Source organism: Heptranchias perlo, chromosome 1 (genome assembly GCF_035084215.1).
Source record: "Heptranchias perlo isolate sHepPer1 chromosome 1, sHepPer1.hap1, whole genome shotgun sequence".
NCBI lineage: Eukaryota > Metazoa > Chordata > Chondrichthyes > Hexanchiformes > Hexanchidae > Heptranchias > Heptranchias perlo.
The window spans coordinates 51,554,765-51,574,200 of NC_090325.1; the positions used below are offsets into that span (position 1 = coordinate 51,554,765).

At 58.7% G+C, this 19,436-nt stretch overlaps 1 protein-coding gene across 2 annotated transcripts in view; it reads left to right on the forward strand.

Moving 5' to 3' along the window:
• Positions 1-3,715: 3,715 nt before the first annotated feature.
• Positions 3,716-19,436, forward strand: part of LOC137327930 (uncharacterized HIT-like protein Synpcc7942_1390) — a 59,701-nt gene continuing 43,980 nt past the window's right edge. Inside the window, exon 1 of one of the 2 annotated variants that reach the window (XM_067994010.1) lies at positions 3,716-3,938. In XM_067994010.1, coding sequence (XP_067850111.1) covers positions 3,834-3,938 — 105 coding nt within the window. In that variant the 5' untranslated portion in view covers positions 3,716-3,833. The remainder of the gene's footprint in view (positions 3,939-19,436) is intronic. The other variant, XM_067993921.1, reaches the window with a different exon arrangement.

Here is a 19,436-nt window from a genome sequence, read left to right on the forward strand (position 1 = left end):
TGTGTAGAACCAACATAAGCTTCCTCTAACACATGGTGTAATACAGGTTTGCATCACAGTTACCCTTGCGAAGAGTTATTGATATTTATCTTGCTGAGCAGGATAAGGGTAGAGGTCAAGCCCTTCCCTGCATGAAGGAACAGAAAATTACAGGAGTCACTCTGAGCTCCCCTCATGCACTTCCTATCAGTTGGTTCATTAGTAGCATTGATAGAGATCTGGCAGCAGGCCACATGTCCATCCTTCAGCCAGGGTTTGAAGCTTAGCATAGGAAGGAGAACAAAGAAGAAAAATAAGTATCTTGCAAAAAAGGAATAAAGATGTTTTAAAATAGACTGGTAGTACCAACATTGATAGGTTGTGCATTTGTGCTCTTCCTACACTGCTTTCCTTGATATTGTACAAGTAAAAAGAAACCCAGCACCATGGTGTCAGGGTCAGTGCTGGGACCACTGCTTTTTTTGATATATATTAATGACTTGGACTTGGGTGCACAGGGCACAATTTCAAAATTTGAAGATGACACAAAACTTGGAAGTAAACAGTGAGGAGGATAGTGATATACTTCAAGAGGATATAGAGAGGCTGGTGGCACAGGTGGACACGTGGCAGATGAAATTTAAAGCAGAAAAATGCGAAGTGATACATTTCGGTAGGAAGAACGAGAAGAGGCAATATAAACTAGAGGGCACAACTCTAAAAGAGGTACAGGAACAGAGAGATCTGGGGTATTTGCGCACAAATCGTTGAAGGTGGCAGGGCAGGTTGAGAAAGCGGTTAAAAAAGCATACAGGATCCTGGGCTTTATAAATAGAGGCAAAGAGTACAAAACTGTGGAAGTCATGATGAAACACTTTATAGAACACTGGTTCAGCCACAACTGGAGTATTATATCCAGTTCTGGGCACCGCACATTAGGAAAGATGTGAAGGCCTTAGAGAGGGTGCAGAAGAAATATACTAGAATGATTCCAGGGATGAGGGACTTTAGTTACGTGGATAGACTGGAGAAGCTGGGGTTGTTCTCCTTGGAACAGAGAAGGTTGAGAGGAGATTTGATAAAGGTATTCAAAATCATGAAGGGTCTAGACAGAGTAGATAGGGAGAAACTGTTCCCACTGGCGGAAGGGTCAAGAACCAGAGGACATAGATTTAAGGTGATTGGCAAAAGAACCAAAGGTGACGTGAGGAAAAGCTTTTTTACACAGCGAGCGGTTAGGATCTGGAATGTACTGCATTGGATACAGCAAAGGCTATGGGCCCCGACAACATCCCGGCTGTAGTGCTGAAGATTTGTGCTCCAGAACTAGCTGCGCCTCTAGCCAAGCTGTTCTAGTACAGCTACAACACTGGCATCTACCTGACAATGTGGAAAATTGCCCAGGTATGTCCTGTCCACAAAAAGCAGGACAAATCCAATCCGGCCAATTACCGCCCCATCAGTCTACTCTCAATCATCAGCAAAGTGATGGAAGGTGTCGTCGACAGTGCTATCAAGCGGCACTTACTCACCAATAACCTGCTCACCGATGCTCAGTTTGGGTTCCGCCAGGACCACTTGGCTCCAGCCCTCATTACAGCCTTGGTTCAAACATGGACAAAAGAGCTGAATGCCAGTGGTGAGGTGAGAGTGACTGCCCTTGACATCAAGGTAGCATTTGACCGAGTGTGGCACCATAGAGCCCTAGTAAAATTGAAGTTAATGGGAAACGGGGAAAACTCTCCAGTGGTTGGAGTCATACCTAGCACAAAGGAAGATGGTAGTGGTTGTTGGAGGCCAATCATCTCAGCCCCAGGACATTGCTGCAGGAGTTCTTCAAGGCAGTGTCCCAGGCCCAACCATCTTCAGCTGCTTCATCAACGACCTTCCCTCCATCATAAGGTTAGAAATGGGGATGTTCACTGATGATTGCACAGTGTTCAGTTCCATTTGCAACCCCTCAGATAATGAAGCAGTCCGAGCCCCCGTGCAGCAAGACCTGGACAACATTCAGGCTTGGGCTGCTAAGTGGCAAGTAACATTCGCGCCAGACAAGTGCCAGGCAATGACTGGGGGTCACCATTGACCAGAAACTTAACTGGACCGGCCATATAAATACTGTGGCTACAAGAGCAGGTCAGAGGCTGGGTATTCTGCTGTGAGTGACTTATCTCCTGACTCCCCAAAGCCTTTCCACCATCTACAAGGCACAAGTCAGGAGTGTGATGGAATACTCTCCACTTGCCTGGATGAGTGCAGCTCCAACAACACTCAAGAAGCTCGACACCGTCCAGAACAAAGCAGCCCGCTTGATTGGCACCCCATCCACCACCCTAAACATTCACTCCCTTCACCACCGGTGCACAGTGGCTGCAGTGTGCACCATCCACAGGATGCACTGCAGCAACTCACCAAGGCTTCTTCGACAGCACCTCCCAAACCCGCGACCTCTACCACCTAGAAGGACAAGAGCAGTAGGTACATGGGAACAACACCACCTGCACGTTCCCCTCCATGTCACACACCATCCCGACTTGGAAATATATCGCCGATCCTTCATCGTCGCTGGGTCAAAATCCCGGAACTCCCTACCTAACAGCACTGTGGGAGAACCTTCACTACACGGACTGCAGCGGTTCAAGAAGGCAGCTCACCACCACCTTCTCAAGGGCAATTAGGGATGGGCAATAAATGCTGGCCTTGCCAGTGATGCCCACATCCCATGAATGAATAAAAAAAAGTTCTGGACTCTCCAGCCAGGGGCAACAGCCTCTCAGTATCTACCCTGTTAAGTCTACTCAGAATCTTGTATGTTTCAATGAGATCACCTCTAATTCTTCTAAACTCCAGAGAGTATAGGCCCATTCTACTCAATCTTTCCTCATAGGACAACGCTCTCGTCCCAGGAATAAAATTATGAGGAGCCTAGAGTGGATAGAAAGGACCTATTTCCCTTAGCAGAGAGGTCAATAATCAGGGGGCATAGATTTAAAGTAATTGGTAGAAGGATTAGAGTGAGTTGAGAAATCTTTTCACCCAGAGCGTGGTGGGGGTCTGGAACTCACTGCCTGAAAGGGTGGTAGAGGCAGAAACCACCATCGCATTTAATAAATACTTGGAAATGCACTTGAAGTGCCGTAACCTACAAGGCTACGGACCTAGAGCTGGAAAGTGGGATTAGGCTGGATAGCTCTTTTTGGACCGGCACAGACACGGTGAAATGAATGGCCTCCTGTGCCATAAATTTCTATGATTCCGTGCATCAATTTAGTGAACCTTCGCTGCACTGCTTCAAAGGCAAGAATATCCTTTGAAAACAAGGATGAAAATTTTAAAATCAAGGCTTTGCCGGATCTGGAGCGAATGTAGGTCAGCAATGTAAAAATGGTGCCTGTCAAACCCGATGCTGCCTGACCTGCTGAGGGTTACCAACAAAAGGCCATCGACCTGAAACGTTAATTCTGTTGCTCTCGCCACGGATACTGCCTGACCCGCTACAACCAGCATGTTCTGTTTTTGTTACCAATGTAAAACTGTCTTATGAAGTGATGTGGACTATAACTTGGTGTTGTAAAATTGTTTACAATTGTCTTATGAAGTGCAGGCAACCCACACATCTGTACTCCTGTAATGTAAAAGCACTTTTAAATAGGTTTTAGTCTGTGTCACCATGATCATAAATTTGACTCTCAACATTTCCCTGGCACTGCTGCTCTCTCTCTACTCCAGGCCACATGGTTTCAGGCTAACCAACCAGGAGCTGTTTGAAGGATGCCATCGGTTACTTGCAAGGACTAATCTGCGAGTGTGTCTCAGCGCGGGGGCGTTCGGAGGTGCAGCCTGTGTCCAGCACGATGACCGCAGTGTTTGCATTACAGCTGCCCGCGCGGTTCGCTGCCCCTGGACCCCTCCATCTGAGGGCGGCGCTGCGGGCGCCCAGGCTCGGTGGCTGCGTGCAGGTAGGAAGGCCCGGCACCGACAGCAGGGCGGGGGGGTGGGAGAGGGGTTGCTTTGATTGACAGCTTCTCGGGCCATTCACCGGTCGAATAGAGCTGTCTGTCACACCTCGGGAACCAATGGGAGCGCAGAGTCCAGTATTATTGCTACATTTGATGGAATGCGGTCGGGTGTTTGAGGGTTCGGATTGAGGAGGAGCCGCCGCCCGCCTGTTGAATGTGGTCTTCAGCTCAGGTTATCCACTGGCCTCATCGCCAAAGAAGCGCCCTATAAGTTTATACACCCTCCCGCCCAGTTTCTCCTCCGTTGCATTTCTGCTCCTGATAAAAAATCTTCACTTTTAAAGTAAAGCAAACTTTCTGAGGCCCGCCAGTGAGCAGCGGCAGGCTGTTCATTAGCGGATGACGCCACTGCTTTTGAATTAGATCCTCTTCAGCTGCAGTATTTCTCTCCTCACCTTTTTAACAGCAACAACTTAGAACCATAGAAATGTACAACAGAGAAGCAGGCTGTGCAGGCTCTCTGCTAGAGCAATCCACCCCCGCCCCCAGCAGTCCTAGCAGTGGGCAGTGTCCTAGTCCCAACCATCTTCAGCTGCTTCATCAATGACCTTCCCTCCATCATAAGGTCAGAAATGGGGATGTTCACTGATGACTGCACAGTGTTCGGTTCCATTCGCAACCCCTCAGATAATGAAGCAGTCCGAGCCTGCATGCAGCAAGACCTGGACAACATCCAGGCTTGGGCTGATAAGTGGCAAGTAACATTCGCGCCAGATAAGTGCCAGGCAATGACCATCTCCAACAAGAGAGAGTCTAACCACCTCCCCTTGACATTCAACGGCATTACCATCGCCGAATCCCCCACCATCAACATCCTGGGGGTCACCATTGACCAGAAACTTAACTGGACCAGCCATATAAATACTGTGGCTACGAGAGCAGGTCAGAGGCTGGGTATTCTGCGGCGAGTGACTCACCTCCTGACTCCCCAAAGCCTTTCCACCATCTACAAGGCACAAGTCAGGAGTGTGATGGAATACTCTCCACTTGCCTGGATGAGTGCAGCTCCAACAACACTCAAGAAGCTCGACACCATCCAAGATAAAGCAGCCCGCTTGATTGGCACCCCATCCACCACCCTAAACATTCACTCCCTTCACCACCGGCGCACTGTGGCTGCAGTGTGCACCATCCACAGGATGCATTGCAGCAACTCGCCAAGGCTTCTTCGACAGCACCTCCCAAACCCGCGACCTCTACCACCTAGAAGGACAAGGGCAGCAGGCGCATGGGAACAACACCACCTGCACGTTCCCCTCCAAGTCACACACCATCCCGACTTGGAAATATATCGCCGTTCCTTCATTGTCGCTGGGTCAAAATCCTGGAACTCCCTTCCTAACAGCACTGTGGGAGAACCGTCACCACATGGACTGCAGCGGTTCAAGAAGGCGGCTCACCACCACCTTCTCGAGGGCAATTAGGGATGGGCAATAAATGCCGGCCTTGCCAGCGACGCCCACATCCCGTGAACGAATAAAAAAAAAAGTCCTACCCTCTAACTATTATTTTACTTTTTATGTGCTTATAAAAGCCTTTACTATTTCCTTTTATATTATTTAGTAGCCTTTTATCACCCTTCTAACTAATTAGCGGTGTTGGTTGAGGCATAAATGTTGACCAGAACATTAGGAGAACACCCCCACTCTTCAAAATGAGTGTCAAGGATTCTTTTGCTTCCCCAGACCTGTGGACGGCTTCATTCAAAAGATGGCAGCTCTGATAATCTACTGCACTGAATATAGATTATATGCTGAAGTCTGGAACGGGACTTCAAGCCCAAAACGATTCTGCCTCAGAGTGCTACCACTGAGCCTGGTCACGCAAACATCAGAAATAGGAGCAGGACTAGGCCATGTGGCCCCTCGAGCCTGCTCCACCATTCAGTAAGATCATGGCTGATCTTCTATCACAACTCCACTTTCCCTCCCGATTCCCATATACCTTGATTCCCTCAGAGTTCAAATATCCATCGATCTCAGTCTTGAATATACTCGACGACTGAGATTCCACAGCCCTCTGGGGTAGAGAATTCCTCCTCATCTCAGTCTCAAATGGCGGACCCCTTATCCTGAGACTATGCCCCCTAGTTCTAGACTTTCCAGCCAGGGAAAGCAGCTTCTCAGCATCTACCCTGTCAAGCCCTCTAAGAATCTTTTATGTTTCAATGAGACATTGAATATGTCTTATATGTTTCAATCGTTCTTTTTAATTCCAGAGAGCAAAGGCCCATTCTACTCAATCTTTCCTCATAGGACAACCCTCTTATCTCAGGAATCAATCTAGTGAAACTTTGTTGCACCACCTCTAAGGGAAGTATATCCTTCCTTAGACCAAAACTGTACACAGTAGGCCAGGTGAGGTCTCACTAAGGCCCTAATCAATTGTAGCAAGACTTCCTTACCCCTTGCAATAAAGGCCAACATACCATTGGCCTTCCTAATTGCTTGCTGTACCTGCATGTTAACTTTCTGTGTTTCATGTACAAGGTCACCCAAATCTCTCTCAACGCCAACATTTAATAGTTTCTCACCATTTAAAAAATATTCTGTTTTGCTATTCTTCCTCACATTTCCCCACATTATACTCCATCTGCCAACTTCTTGCCCACTCACTTAACCTGTCTATATCCTTTTGCAGACTCTTTGTGCCCTCCTCACAGCTTACTAGCTTTGCATTGTCAGCAAACTTGGATACGTTACACTCGGTCCCTTCACTTAAGTCATTAATATAGATTGTAAATAGCTGAGGCCCAAGCACTGGTCCTCGTGGCACCCCACTAGTTACAGCCTGCCAACCTGAAAATGACCCGTTTATCCCTACCCTCTTCTGTCCATTAACCAATCCTCTATCCATGCTAATATATTACCCCCAACCCCATGAGCCCTTATCTTGTGTAACAACCTTTTAAGTGGCACTTTATCGAATGCCTTTTGAAAATCCAAATATACTACAGCCACTGGTTCCCCTTTACTCTGCTAGTTACATCCCCAAAAAACCCCATTAGATTAGTAAAGCACGATTTCCCTTTCATAAAACCAAGCTGACTCTGCCTAATCATATTATGATTTTCTAAGTGCCCTGTTAATAATGGATTCCAGCATTTTCCCAACAACCAATGTCAGGCTAACTGGCCTGAGGTTCCCTGTTTTCTCTTTCCCTCCTTTCTTGAATAGCGGGGTTACATTTGCTACCTTCCAATCCGCTGGGACCGTTCTAGAATCTAGGGAATTTTGGAAGATCATCCACTATCCAATGCATCCACTATCACTGCAGCCACCTCTTTTAGAACCCTGGGATGTAGGCCATCAGATCCAGGGGATTTGTTGGCTTTTAGTCCCATTAATTTCTCTCGTACTTTTTCTTTACTTATATTAATTACATTACGTTCCTCACTCTCATTAACCCCTTTGTTCCCCACTATTACTGGTATGTTTTTTGTGTGAAGAAAGATACAAAATATTTGTTTAACGTCTCTGACATTTCCTTATTCTCCATCATAATTTTTCCTGTCTCTGCCTCTAAGGGACCCACATTTACTTTCACTATTCTCTTCCTTTTTACATACTTGTAGAAGCTCTTACAATCTGTTTTTATATTCTTTGCTAGTTTACTCATTCTATTTTCTCCCTTTTTATCAATTTTTGGTCATCCTTTGCTGGTTTCTAAAACTGTCCCAATCCTCAGGCTTACTACTCTTGGCAACATTATAAGCCTCTTCTTTTAATCTATTACTAACTATCCTTAACTTCTTTAGTTGTAACTTTAGATCTTTAGTTAGCTACGGATGGATCACTTTTCCCGTGGAGTTTTTATTTCTCAATGGAATGTATGTTCATTGAGATTTTTGAAATATTTCTTTAAATGTTTGCCATTGCTTATCTACCATCATACCTTTTAATCTAATTTCCCATTCTACCATATCCAACTCGCCCCTCATACCTATGTAATTGGCTTTATTTAAGTTTAAGACTCTCGTTTCGTACTTATGTACGTCACTCTCAAACTCAATGTGAAATTCTGTCATATTATGATCACTCTTCCCCAGGGGATCCTTTACTATGAGATTACTAATTAACCCTGTCTGATTACACAAGACAAGATCTAAAATAGCCTGTTCCCTGGTTGGTTCCACAATGTATTGTTCTAGGAAACGGTCTCGAATGCATTCCAAGAACTCGTCCTCCAAACTACCTTTGCCAATTTGATTTGTCCAGTCTATATGAAGACTAAAGTCCCCCATGATTATTGCATTACCTTTGTTACAAGCTCCTTTTATTTCTTGATTAATACTCTGTCCAACAGTATAGCTATTGTTAGGGGGTCAATAAACTACTCCCACCAGTGTTTTCTGCGCCTTGTTATTTCTTATCTCCACCCATACTGATTCTACTTCCTGATCTTCCGAGCCAAGATCCTTTCTCACTACTGTCCTTATATCATCCTGTATTATCAGGGCTACCTCCCCCCGCCCCCCCCTGCCATCCATTTCCATTTTGTTTTGCTTTTCGAAACGTCAAATACCCTGGAATATTTAGTTCCCAACCTTGGTCACCATTGCAACCACGTCTCTGTAATGGCTATTAGATCAAACCCATTTGTCTCTATTTGTGCCGTTAATACATCTGTCTTGTTACGAATGCTTCATGTATTCAGCTAAAATGCCTTTAATTTTAATTTTTTACCATTTTTCCCTGCTTTGACCTTATTTGCTGATGCACTATTACCGTTAAGCTCTCTGTCCCTTTCTATCACATTCTGCTTATCTTTACCCAAATTGCTACACTGCTGTATTGCCTTGACTTTTTTCTTTAGATTTCTAAATTTCCCCTCACCGGACCCTCCACCCTTTTTTAGTTTAAAATCCTGTCTACAGCCCTAGTTATTCAATTCGCCCGGTTTAAGTGGAGCCCGACCCAATGGAACAGCTCCCTCTTTCCCCAGTACTGGTGCCAGTGCCCCATGAATCGAAACCCTTGTCTCCCCCACCACTCTTTGAGCCACGCATTTAGCTATCTGATCTGCCTGACCCTATGCTAATTTGCGCGCGGCTCAGACAGTAATCCAGAGATTATTACCTTTGAGGTTCTGCTTATTAATTTAGACCCTCAAACTCCCTCAGCAGAACCTCATTCCAAGTTCTACCTATGTCGTTGGTTCCTACGTGGACCACGGCAACTGGATCCTCCTCCCCATGCTCCTAGTTCTTTTCCAGCTGCAAGGAGATGTCCTTAACCCTGGCACCAGGCAGGCAACGCAGTCTTCAGGACTCTTGGTCGCGGCTGCAGTGAACAATGTCTATCCCCTGACTGTACTATTCCCTAACACTACTATATTCCTTTTTACTCCCCCCACTTGAAAGGCATCCTGTACTATGGTGCTGTGGTCAGTTTGCTCATCCTCCCTGCAGTCTTTGCTCTCGTCCATACAGGTAGCAAGTACCTCGTACCTGATTGCAAGGTCAAGGACTGAGGCTCCTCCATCACTGCATCCTGGGTCCCCATACCAGCCTGACTCTCATCCTCCTGTCCCTGACCACTGAACGAATCTAGAGTACAACCTAATCTAAGGGGTGTGATAGTCTCCTGGATCAAAGTGTCCAGATAACTCTCCCCATCCCTGATGCATTGCAATGTCTGAGCTGAAGTTCCTCGAGTTGCAGACACTTCCTGCAGATGTGGTTGCCTGGGATCACGCTGCTGTCCACAAACTCCCACACGGTGCAGTTACAACAAAACACCTGGACTGACATCCCAATCTAACCTTGTTTTATTTATTTACTTAATTAGAGTTTTTATTCACTCGATATTTTTAGTTTTATTAACTAATTAGTTTATCTATTTTAAGTTATTAATTTAAGCTCTTAGTTTATCCCACTGCCCAAACCTGGAGAGAAAAAAACAGTAATACTCACCAACCAATCACCTCCCTGCTGTCCTATGACATCACTCTTTCAAATTTCTGTCTGTGAGTTGACACCAACTGTAAGTGAAGGACGTCCTCGCCCACCCTCGCCCGTCCCCGTCCTCGCCCACCCTCGCCCGTCCTCGCCCGTCCCCGTCCTCGCCCACCCTCCCCGTCCCCGTCCTCGCCCACCCTCGCCCGTCCCCGTCCTCGCCCACCCTCGCCCGTCCCCGTCCTCGCCCACCCTCGCCCGTCCCCGTCCTCGCCCACCCTCGCCCGTCCTCGCCCGTCCCCGTCCTCGCCCACCCTCCCCGTCCCCGTCCTCGCCCACCCTCCCCCGTCCCCGTCCTCGCCCACCCTCGCCCGTCCCCGTCCTCGCCCACCCTCCCCGTCCCCGTCCTCGCCCACCCTCCCCGTCCCCGTCCTCGCCCACCCTCCCCCGTCCCCGTCCTCGCCCACCCTCGCCCGTCCTCGCCCGTCCCCACCCTCGTCCTCGCCCGTCCCCGTCCTCGCCCGTCCCCGTCCTCGCCCACCCTCCCCCGTCCCCGCCCTCGCCCACCCTCGCCTGTCCTCGCCCGTCCCCACCCTCGCCCTCGCCCGTCCTCGCCCGTCCCCGTCCTCGCCCGTCCCCGTCCTCGCCCGCCCTCGCCCGCCCTCGCCCACCCTCGCCCACCCTCCCCCGTCCTCGCCCGTCCTCGCCCACCCTCCCCCATCCTCACCCGTCCTCGCCCACCCTCGCCCGTCCTCGCCCGCCCTCGCCCCGTCCCCACCCTCGCCCTCGCCCCTGTCCTCGCCCTCGCCCATCCTCGCCCCCGTCCTCGCCCGTCCTCGCCCACCCTCGCCCGTCCTCGCCCACCCTCGCCCTCGCCCACCCTCATCCTCGCCCGTCCCCACCCTCGCCCCATCCCCACCCTCGCCCTCGCCCACCCTCGTCCTCGCCCTCGCCCCGTCCTCGCCCGTCCTCCCCCGTCCCCGCCCGTCCTCGCCCACCCTCGCGCTCGCCCCGCTCTCGCCCCGTTCTCTCGCCCCGTTCTCTCGCCCCGTTCTCTCGCCCCGCTCTCGCTCCGTTCTCTCGCCCCGCTCTCGCTCCGTTCTCTCGCTCCGTTCTCTCGCCCCGCTCTCGCTCCGTTCTCTCGCCCCGCTCTCGCTCCGTTCTCTCGCCCCGCTCTCGTCCCATTCTCGCCCCGCTCTCGGCCCGCTCTCGTCCCGTTCTCGCCCCGCTCTCGCCCCGCTCTCCGCCCCGCTCTCGCCCCGCTCTCCGCCCCGCTCTCGCCCCGCTCTCCGCCCCGCTCTCGCTCCGTTCTCTCGCCCCGCTCTCGCCCCGCTCTCGCTCCGTTCTCTCGCCCCGCTCTCGCCCCGCTCTCGCCCCGTTCTCTCGCTCCGTTCTCTCGCTCCGTTCTCTCGCTCCGTTCTTTCGCTCCGTTCTCTCGGCCCGCTCTCGCTCCGTTCTCTCGCCCCGCTCTCGCCCCGCTCTCGCCCCGCTCTCGCTCCGTTCTCTCGCCCCGCTCTCGCTCCGTTCTCTCGCCCCGCTCCCCGCCCCGCTCTCGCTCCGTTCTCTCGCCCCGCTTTCGCATCGTTCTCTCGCTCCGTTCTCTCGCTCCGTTCTCTCGCTCCGTTCTCTCGCCCCGCTCTCGCCCCGCTCTCGCCCCGCTCCCGCCCCGCTCTCGCTCCGTTCTCTCGCCCCGCTCTCGCTCCGTTCTCTCGCTCCGTTCTCTCGCTCCGTTCTCTCGCCCCGCTCTCGCTCCGTTCTCTCGCCCCGCTCTCGCCCCACTCTCGCTCCGTTCTCTCGCCCCGCTCTCGCTCCGTTCTCTCGCCCCGCTCTCGCTCCGTTCTCTCGCCCCGCTCTCGCTCCGTTCTCTCGCTCCGTTCTCTCGCCCCGCTCTCGCTCCGTTCTCTCGCTCCGTTCTCTCGGCCCGCTCTCGCTCCGTTCTCTCGGCCCGCTCTCGCTCCGTTCTCTCGCCCCGCTCTCGCCCCGCTCTCGCCCCGTTCTCTCGCCCCGCTCTCGCTCCGTTCTCTCGCCCCGCTCTCGCTCCGTTCTCTCGCCCCGCTCTCGCTCCGTTCTCTCGCCCCGCTCTCGCTCCGTTCTCTCGCCCCGCTCTCGCCCCGCTTTCGCATCGTTCTCGCTCCGTTCTCTCGCCCCGCTCTCGCCCCGCCCTCGCCCCGCTCTCGCCCCGTGCTCTCGCCCCGCTCTCCGACCCGCTCTCGCTCCGTTCTCTCGCCCCGCTCTCGCTCCGTTCTCTCGCTCCGCTCTCGCTCCGTTCTCTCGCCCCGCTCTCGCTCCGTTCTCTCGCCCCGCTCTCGCTCCGTTCTCTCGCCCCGCTCTCGCTCCGTTCTCTCGCTCCGCTCTCGCTCCGTTCTCTCGCCCCGCTCTCGCTCCGTTCTCTCGCCCCGCTCTCGCTCCGTTCTCTCGCCCCGCTCTCGCTCCGTTCTCTCGCCCCGCTCTCTCGCCCCGCTCTCGCTCCGTTCTCTCGCCCCGCTCTCGCTCCGTTCTCTCGCCCCGCTCTCGCCCCGATTTCGCATCGTTCTCGCTCCGTTCTCTCGCCCCTCTCTCGCTCCGTTCTCTCGCCCCGCTCTCGCTCCGTTCTCTCGCCCCGCTCTCGCTCCGTTCTCTCGCCCCGCTCTCGCCCTGCTCTCGCTCCGTTCTCTCGCCCCGCTCTCGTCCCATTCTCGCCCCGCTCTCGGCCCGCTCTCGTCCCGTTCTCGCCCCGCTCTCGCTCCGTTCTCTCGCCCCGCTCTCGCTCCGTTCTCTCGCTCCGTTCTCTCGCCCCGCTCTCGCCCCGCTCTCGCCCCGCTCTCGCCCCGCTCTCGCTCCGTTCTCTCGCCCCGCTCTCGCTCCGTTCTCTCGCCCCGCTCTCGCTCCGTTCTCTCGCCCCGCTCTCGCTCCGTTCTCTCGCCCCGCTCTCGCTCCGTTCTCTCGCTCCGTTCTCTCGCTCCGTTCTCTCGGCCCGCTCTCGCTCCGTTCTCTCGGCCCGCTCTCGCTCCGTTCTCTCGGCCCGCTCTCGGCCCGCTCTCGCCCCGTTCTCTCGCCCCGCTCTCGCCCCGCTCTCGCCCCGCTCTCGCTCCGTTCTCTCGCTCCGTTCTCTCGCCCCGCTCTCGCTCCGTTCTCTCGCCCCGCTCTCGCTCCGTTCTCTCGCCCCGCTCTCGCCCCGCTTTCGCATCGTTCTCGCTCCGCCCTCGCCCCGCTCTCGGCCCGTTCTCTCGCCCCGCTCTCCGACCCACTCTCGCTCCGTTCTCTCGCCCCGCTCTCGCTCCGTTCTCTCGCCCCGCTCTCGCTCCGTTCTCTCGCCCCGCTCTCGCTCCGTTCTCTCGCCCCGCTCTCGCTCCGTTCTCTCGCCCCGCTCTCGCTCCGTTCTCTCGGCCCGCTCTCGCTCCGTTCTCTCGCCCCGCTCTCGCCCCGCTCTCGCCCCGCTCTCGCTCCGTTCTCTCGCCCCGCTCTCGCTCCGTTCTCTCGCCCCGCTCCCGCCCCGCTCTCGCTCCGTTCTCTCGCCCCGCTTTCGCATCGTTCTCTCGCTCCGTTCTCTCGCTCCGTTCTCTCGCTCCGTTCTCTCGCCCCGCTCTCGCCCCGCTCTCGCCCCGCTCCCGCCCCGCTCTCGCTCCGTTCTCTCGCCCCGCTCTCGCTCCGTTCTCTCGCTCCGTTCTCTCGCTCTGTTCTCTCGCCCCGCTCTCGCTCCGTTCTCTCGCCCCGCTCTCGCCCCACTCTCGCTCCGTTCTCTCGCCCCGCTCTCGCTCCGTTCTCTCGCCCCGCTCTCGCTCCGTTCTCTCGCCCCGCTCTCGCTCCGTTCTCTCGCCCCGCTCTCGCTCCGTTCTCTCGCTCCGTTCTCTCGCCCCGCTCTCGCTCCGTTCTCTCGCTCCGTTCTCTCGGCCCGCTCTCGCTCCGTTCTCTCGGCCCGCTCTCGCTCCGTTCTCTCGCCCCGCTCTCGCCCCGCTCTCGCCCCGTTCTCTCGCCCCGCTCTCGCTCCGTTCTCTCGCCCCGCTCTCGCTCCGTTCTCTCGCCCCGCTCTCGCTCCGTTCTCTCGCCCCGCTCTCGCTCCGTTCTCTCGCCCCGCTCTCGCCCCGCTTTCGCATCGTTCTCGCTCCGTTCTCTCGCCCCGCTCTCGCCCCGCCCTCGCCCCGCTCTCGCCCCGTGCTCTCGCCCCGCTCTCCGACCCGCTCTCGCTCCGTTCTCTCGCCCCGCTCTCGCTCCGTTCTCTCGCCCCGCTCTCGCTCCGTTCTCTCGCTCCGCTCTCGCTCCGTTCTCTCGCCCCGCTCTCGCTCCGTTCTCTCGCCCCGCTCTCGCTCCGTTCTCTCGCCCCGCTCTCTCGCCCCGCTCTCGCTCCGTTCTCTCGCCCCGCTCTCGCTCCGTTCTCTCGCCCCGCTCTCGCCCCGATTTCGCATCGTTCTCGCTCCGTTCTCTCGCCCCTCTCTCGCTCCGTTCTCTCGCCCCGCTCTCGCTCCGTTCTCTCGCCCCGCTCTCGCTCCGTTCTCTCGCCCCGCTCTCGCCCTGCTCTCGCTCCGTTCTCTCGCCCCGCTCTCGTCCCATTCTCGCCCCGCTCTCGGCCCGCTCTCGTCCCGTTCTCGCCCCGCTCTCGCTCCGTTCTCTCGCCCCGCTCTCGCTCCGTTCTCTCGCTCCGTTCTCTCGCCCCGCTCTCGCCCCGCTCTCGCCCCGCTCTCGCCCCGCTCTCGCTCCGTTCTCTCGCCCCGCTCTCGCTCCGTTCTCTCGCCCCGCTCTCGCTCCGTTCTCTCGCCCCGCTCTCGCTCCGTTCTCTCGCCCCGCTCTCGCTCCGTTCTCTCGCTCCGTTCTCTCGCTCCGTTCTCTCGGCCCGCTCTCGCTCCGTTCTCTCGGCCCGCTCTCGCTCCGTTCTCTCGCCCCGCTCTCGGCCCGCTCTCGCCCCGTTCTCTCGCCCCGCTCTCGCCCCGCTCTCGCCCCGCTCTCGCTCCGTTCTCTCGCTCCGTTCTCTCGCCCCGCTCTCGCTCCGTTCTCTCGCCCCGCTCTCGCTCCGTTCTCTCGCCCCGCTCTCGCCCCGCTTTCGCATCGTTCTCGCTCCGCCCTCGCCCCGCTCTCGGCCCGTTCTCTCGCCCCGCTCTCCGACCCACTCTCGCTCCGTTCTCTCGCCCCGCTCTCGCTCCGTTCTCTCGCCCCGCTCTCGCTCCGTTCTCTCGCCCCGCTCTCGCTCCGTTCTCTCGCCCCGCTCTCGCTCCGTTCTCTCGCCCCGCTCTCGCTCCGTTCTCTCGCCCCGCTCTCGCTCCGTTCTCTCGCCCCGCTTTCGCATCGTTCTCGCTCCGTTCTCTCGCCCCGCTCTCGCTCCGTTCTCTCGCCCCGCTCTCGCTCCGTTCTCTCGCCCCGCTCTCGCTCCGTTCTCTCGCCCCGCTCTCGCTCCGTTCTCTCGCCCCGCTCTCGCCCCGCTCTCGCTCCGTTCTCTCGCCCCGCTCTCGGCCCACTCTCGCCCCGCTCTCGCCCCGCTCTCGTCCCGTTCTCGCCCCGCTCTCGCTCCGTTCTCTCGCTCCGTTCTCTCGCTCCGTTCTCTCGCTCCGTTCTCTCGCCCCGCTCTCGCTCCGTTCTCTCGCCCTGCTCTCGCTCCGTTCTCTCGCCCCGCTCTCGCCCCGCTCTCGCCCCGCTCTCGCCCCGCTCTCGCCCCGCTCTCGCTCCGTTCTCTCGCCCCGCTCTCGCTCCGTTCTCTCGCCCCGCTCTCGCTCCGTTCTCTCGCCCCGCTCTCGCTCCGTTCTCTCGCTCCGTTCTCTCGCTCCGTTCTCTCGCTCCGTTCTCTCGCCCCGCTCTCGCTCCGTTCTCTCGCTCCGTTCTCTCGCTCCGTTCTCTCGCCCCGCTCTCGCTCCGTTCTCTCGCCCCGCTCTCACCCCGCTCTCGCTCCGTTCTCTCGCCCCGCTCTCGCCCCGCTCTTGCTCCGTTCTCTCGCTCCGTTCTCTCGCCCCGCTCTCGCTCCGTTCTCTCGCCCCGCTCTCGCTCCGTTCTCTCGCCCCGCTCTCGCTCCGTTCTCTCGCCCCGCTCTCGCCCCGCTTTCGCATCGTTCTCGCTCCGTTCTCTCGCTCCGTTCTCTCGCCCCGCTCTCGCCCCGCCCTCGCCCCGCCCTCGCCCCGTTCTCTCGCCCCGCTCTCCGACCCGCTCTCGCTCCGTTCTCTCGCCCCGCTCTCGCTCCGTTCTCTCGCCCCGCTCTCGCTCCGTTCTCTCGCCCCGCTCTCGCTCCGTTCTCTCGCCCCGCTCTCGCTCCGTTCTCTCGCCCCGCTCTCGCTCCGTTCTCTCGCCCCGCTCTCGCCCCGCTCTCGCTCCGTTCTCTCGCCCCGCTCTCGCTCCGTTCTCTCGCCCCGCTCTCGCTCCGTTCTCTCGCCCCGCTCTCGCTCCGTTCTCTCGCCCCGCTCTCGCTCCGTTCTCTCGTCCCGCTCTCGCCCCGCTCTCGCTCCGTTCTCTCGCCCCGCTCTCGCTCCGTTCTCTCGCCCCGCTCTCGCTCCGATCTCTCGCCCCGCTCTCGCCCCGCTCTCGCTCCGTTCTCTCGCCCCGCTCTCGCTCCGTTCTCTCGCCCCGCTCTCGCTCCGTTCTCTCGTCCCGCTCTCGCTCCGTTCTCTCGTCCCGCTCTCGCCCCGCTCTCGCCCCGCTCTCGCCCCGCTCTCGCTCCGTTCTCTCGCCCCGCTCTCGCTCCGTTCTCTCGCCCCGCTCTCGCTCCGTTCTCTCGCCCCGCTCTCGCTCGGTTCTCTCGCCCCGCTCTCGCTCCGTTCTCTCGCCCCGCTCTCGCTCCGTTCTCTTGCCCCGCTCTCGCCCCGCTCTCGCCCCGCTCTCGCTCCGTTCTCTCGTCCCGCTCTCGGCCCGCTCTCGGCCCGCTCTCGTCCCGTTCTCGCCCCACTCTCGCCCCGCTCTCGCCCCGCTTTCGCATCGTTCTCACTCCGTTCTCTCGCCCCGCTCTCGCTCCGTTCTCTCGCCCCGCTCTCGCTCCGTTCTCTCGCCCCGCTCTCGCCCCGCTCTCGCCCCGCTCTCGCTCCGTTCTCTCGCCCCGCTCTCGCCCCGCTCTCGCCCCGCTCTCTCGCCCCGCTCTCTCGCTCCGTTCTCTCGCCCCGTTCTCGCCCCGCTCTCGCCCCGTTCTCTCGCCCCGCTCTCGCTCCGTTCTCTCGCCCCGCTCTCGCTCCGTTCTCTCGCCCCGTTCTCGCCCCGCTCTCGCCCCGTTCTCTCGCCCCGCTCTCGCTCCGTTCTCTCGCCCCGCTCTCGCTCCGTTCTCTCCGCCCCGCTCTCGCTCCGTTCTCTCGCCCCGCTCTCGTCCCATTCTCACCCCGCTCTCGGCCCACTCTCGCCCCGCTCTCACCCCGCTCTCGTCCCGCTCTCGCCCCGCTCTCCGCCCCGCTCTCGCCCCGCTCTCTCGCTCCGTTCTCTCGCTCCGTTCTCTCGCCCCGCTCTCGCTCCGTTCTCTCGCTCCGTTCTCTCGCCCCGCTCTCGCTCCATTCTCTCGCTCCGTTCTCTCGCCCCGCTCTCGCTCCGTTCTCTCCGCCCCGCTCTCGCTCCGTTCTCTCGCCCCGCTCTCGTCCCATTCTCGCCCCGCTCTCACCCCGCTCTCGTCCCGCTCTCGCCCCGCTCTCTCGCTCCGTTCTCTCGCTCCGTTCTCTCGCCCCGCTCTCTCGCTCCGTTCTCTCGCTCCGTTCTCTCGCCCCGCTCTCTCGCTCCGTTCTCTCGCTCCGTTCTCTCGCCCCGCTCTCGCTCCGTTCTCTCGCCCCGCTCTCGCTCCGTTCTCTCGTCCCATTCTCGCCCCGCTCTCGCCCCGCTCTCGCCCCACTCTCGCCCCGCTCTCGCCCCGCTCTCGCCCCGCTCTCGCCCCGCTCTCGCCCCGTTCTCTCGCCCCGCTCTCGCCCCGCTCTCCGCCCCGCTCTCGCCCCGCTCTCGCTCCGTTCTCTCGCCCCGCTCTCTCGCTCCGTTCTCTCGCCCCGCTCTCGCTCCGTTCTCTCGCCCCGCTCTCGCTCCGTTCTCTCGCCCCGCTCTCGCTCCGTTCTCTCGCCCCGCTCTCGCTCCGTTCTCTCGCCCCGCTCTCGCCCCGCTCTCGCCCCGCTCTCGCTCCGTTCTCTCGCCCCGCTCTCGCTCCGTTCTCTCGCCCCGCTCTCGCCCCGCTCTCGCTCCGTTCTCTCGCCCCGCTCTCGCTCCGTTCTCTCGCTCCGTTCTCTCGCCCCGCTCTCGCTCCATTCTCTCGCTCCGTTCTCTCGCCCCGCTCTCGCTCCGTTCTCTCCGCCCCGCTCTCGCTCCGTTCTCTCGCCCCGCTCTCGTCCCATTCTCGCCCCGCTCTCACCCCGCTCTCGTCCCGCTCTCGCCCCGCTCTCTCGCTCCGTTCTCTCGCTCCGTTCTCTCGCCCCGCTCTCTCGCTCCGTTCTCTCGCTCCGTTCTCTCGCCCCGCTCTCTCGCTCCGTTCTCTCGCTCCGTTCTCTCGCCCCGCTCTCGCTCCGTTCTCTCGCCCCGCTCTCGCTCCGTTCTCTCGTCCCATTCTCGCCCCGCTCTCGCCCCGCTCTCGCCCCACTCTCGCCCCGCTCTCGCCCCGCTCTCGCCCCGCTCTCGCCCCGTTCTCTCGCCCCGCTCTCGCCCCGCTCTCCGCCCCGCTCTCGCCCCGCTCTCGCTCCGTTCTCTCGCCCCGCTCTCTCGCTCCGTTCTCTCGCCCCGCTCTCGCTCCGTTCTCTCGCCCCGCTCTCGCTCCGTTCTCTCGCCCCGCTCTCGCTCCGTTCTCTCGCCCCGCTCTCGCTCCGTTCTCTCGCCCCGCTCTCGCCCCGCTCTCGCCCCGCTCTCGCTCCGTTCTCTCGCCCCGCTCTCGCTCCGTTCTCTCGCCCCGCTCTCGCCCCGCTCTCGCTCCGTTCTCTCGCCCCGCTCTCGCTCCGTTCTCTCGCCCCGCTCTCGCTCCGTTCTCTCGCTCCGTTCTCTCGCCCCGCTCTCGCTCCGTTCTCTCGCCCCGCTCTCGCTCCGTTCTCTCGCCCCGCTCTCGCTCCGTTCTCTCGCCCCGCTCTCGCCACGCTCTTGCCCCGCTTTCGCATCGTTCTCGCTCCGTTCTCTCGCTCCGTTCTCTCGCCCCGCTCTCGCCCCGCCCTCGCCCCGTTCTCTCGCCCCGTTCTCTCGCCCCGCTCTCCGCCCCGCTCTCGCTCCGTTCTCTCGCCCCGCTCTTGCCCCGCTTTCGCATCGTTCTCGCTCCGTTCTCTCGCCCCGCTCTCGCCCCGCTCTCGCCCCGCCCTCGCCCCGTTCTCTCGCCCCGTTCTCTCGCCCCGCTCTCCGCCCCGCTCTCGCTCCGTTCTCTCGCCCCGCTCTTGCCCCGCTTTCGCATCGTTCTCGCTCCGTTCTCTCGCCCCGCCCTCGCCCCGTTCTCTCGCCCCGTTCTCGCCCCGCTCTCCGCCCCGCTCTCGCTCCGTTCTCTTGCCCCGCTTTCGCATCGTTCTCGCTCCGTTCTCTCGCCCCGCTCTCGCCCCGCCCTCGCCCCGTTCTCTCGCCCCGTTCTCTCGCCCCGTTCTCTCGCCCCGCTCTCCGCCCCGCTCTCGCCCCGTTCTCTCGCCCCGCTCTCGCTCCGTTCTCTCGCCCCGCTCTCGCTCCGTTCT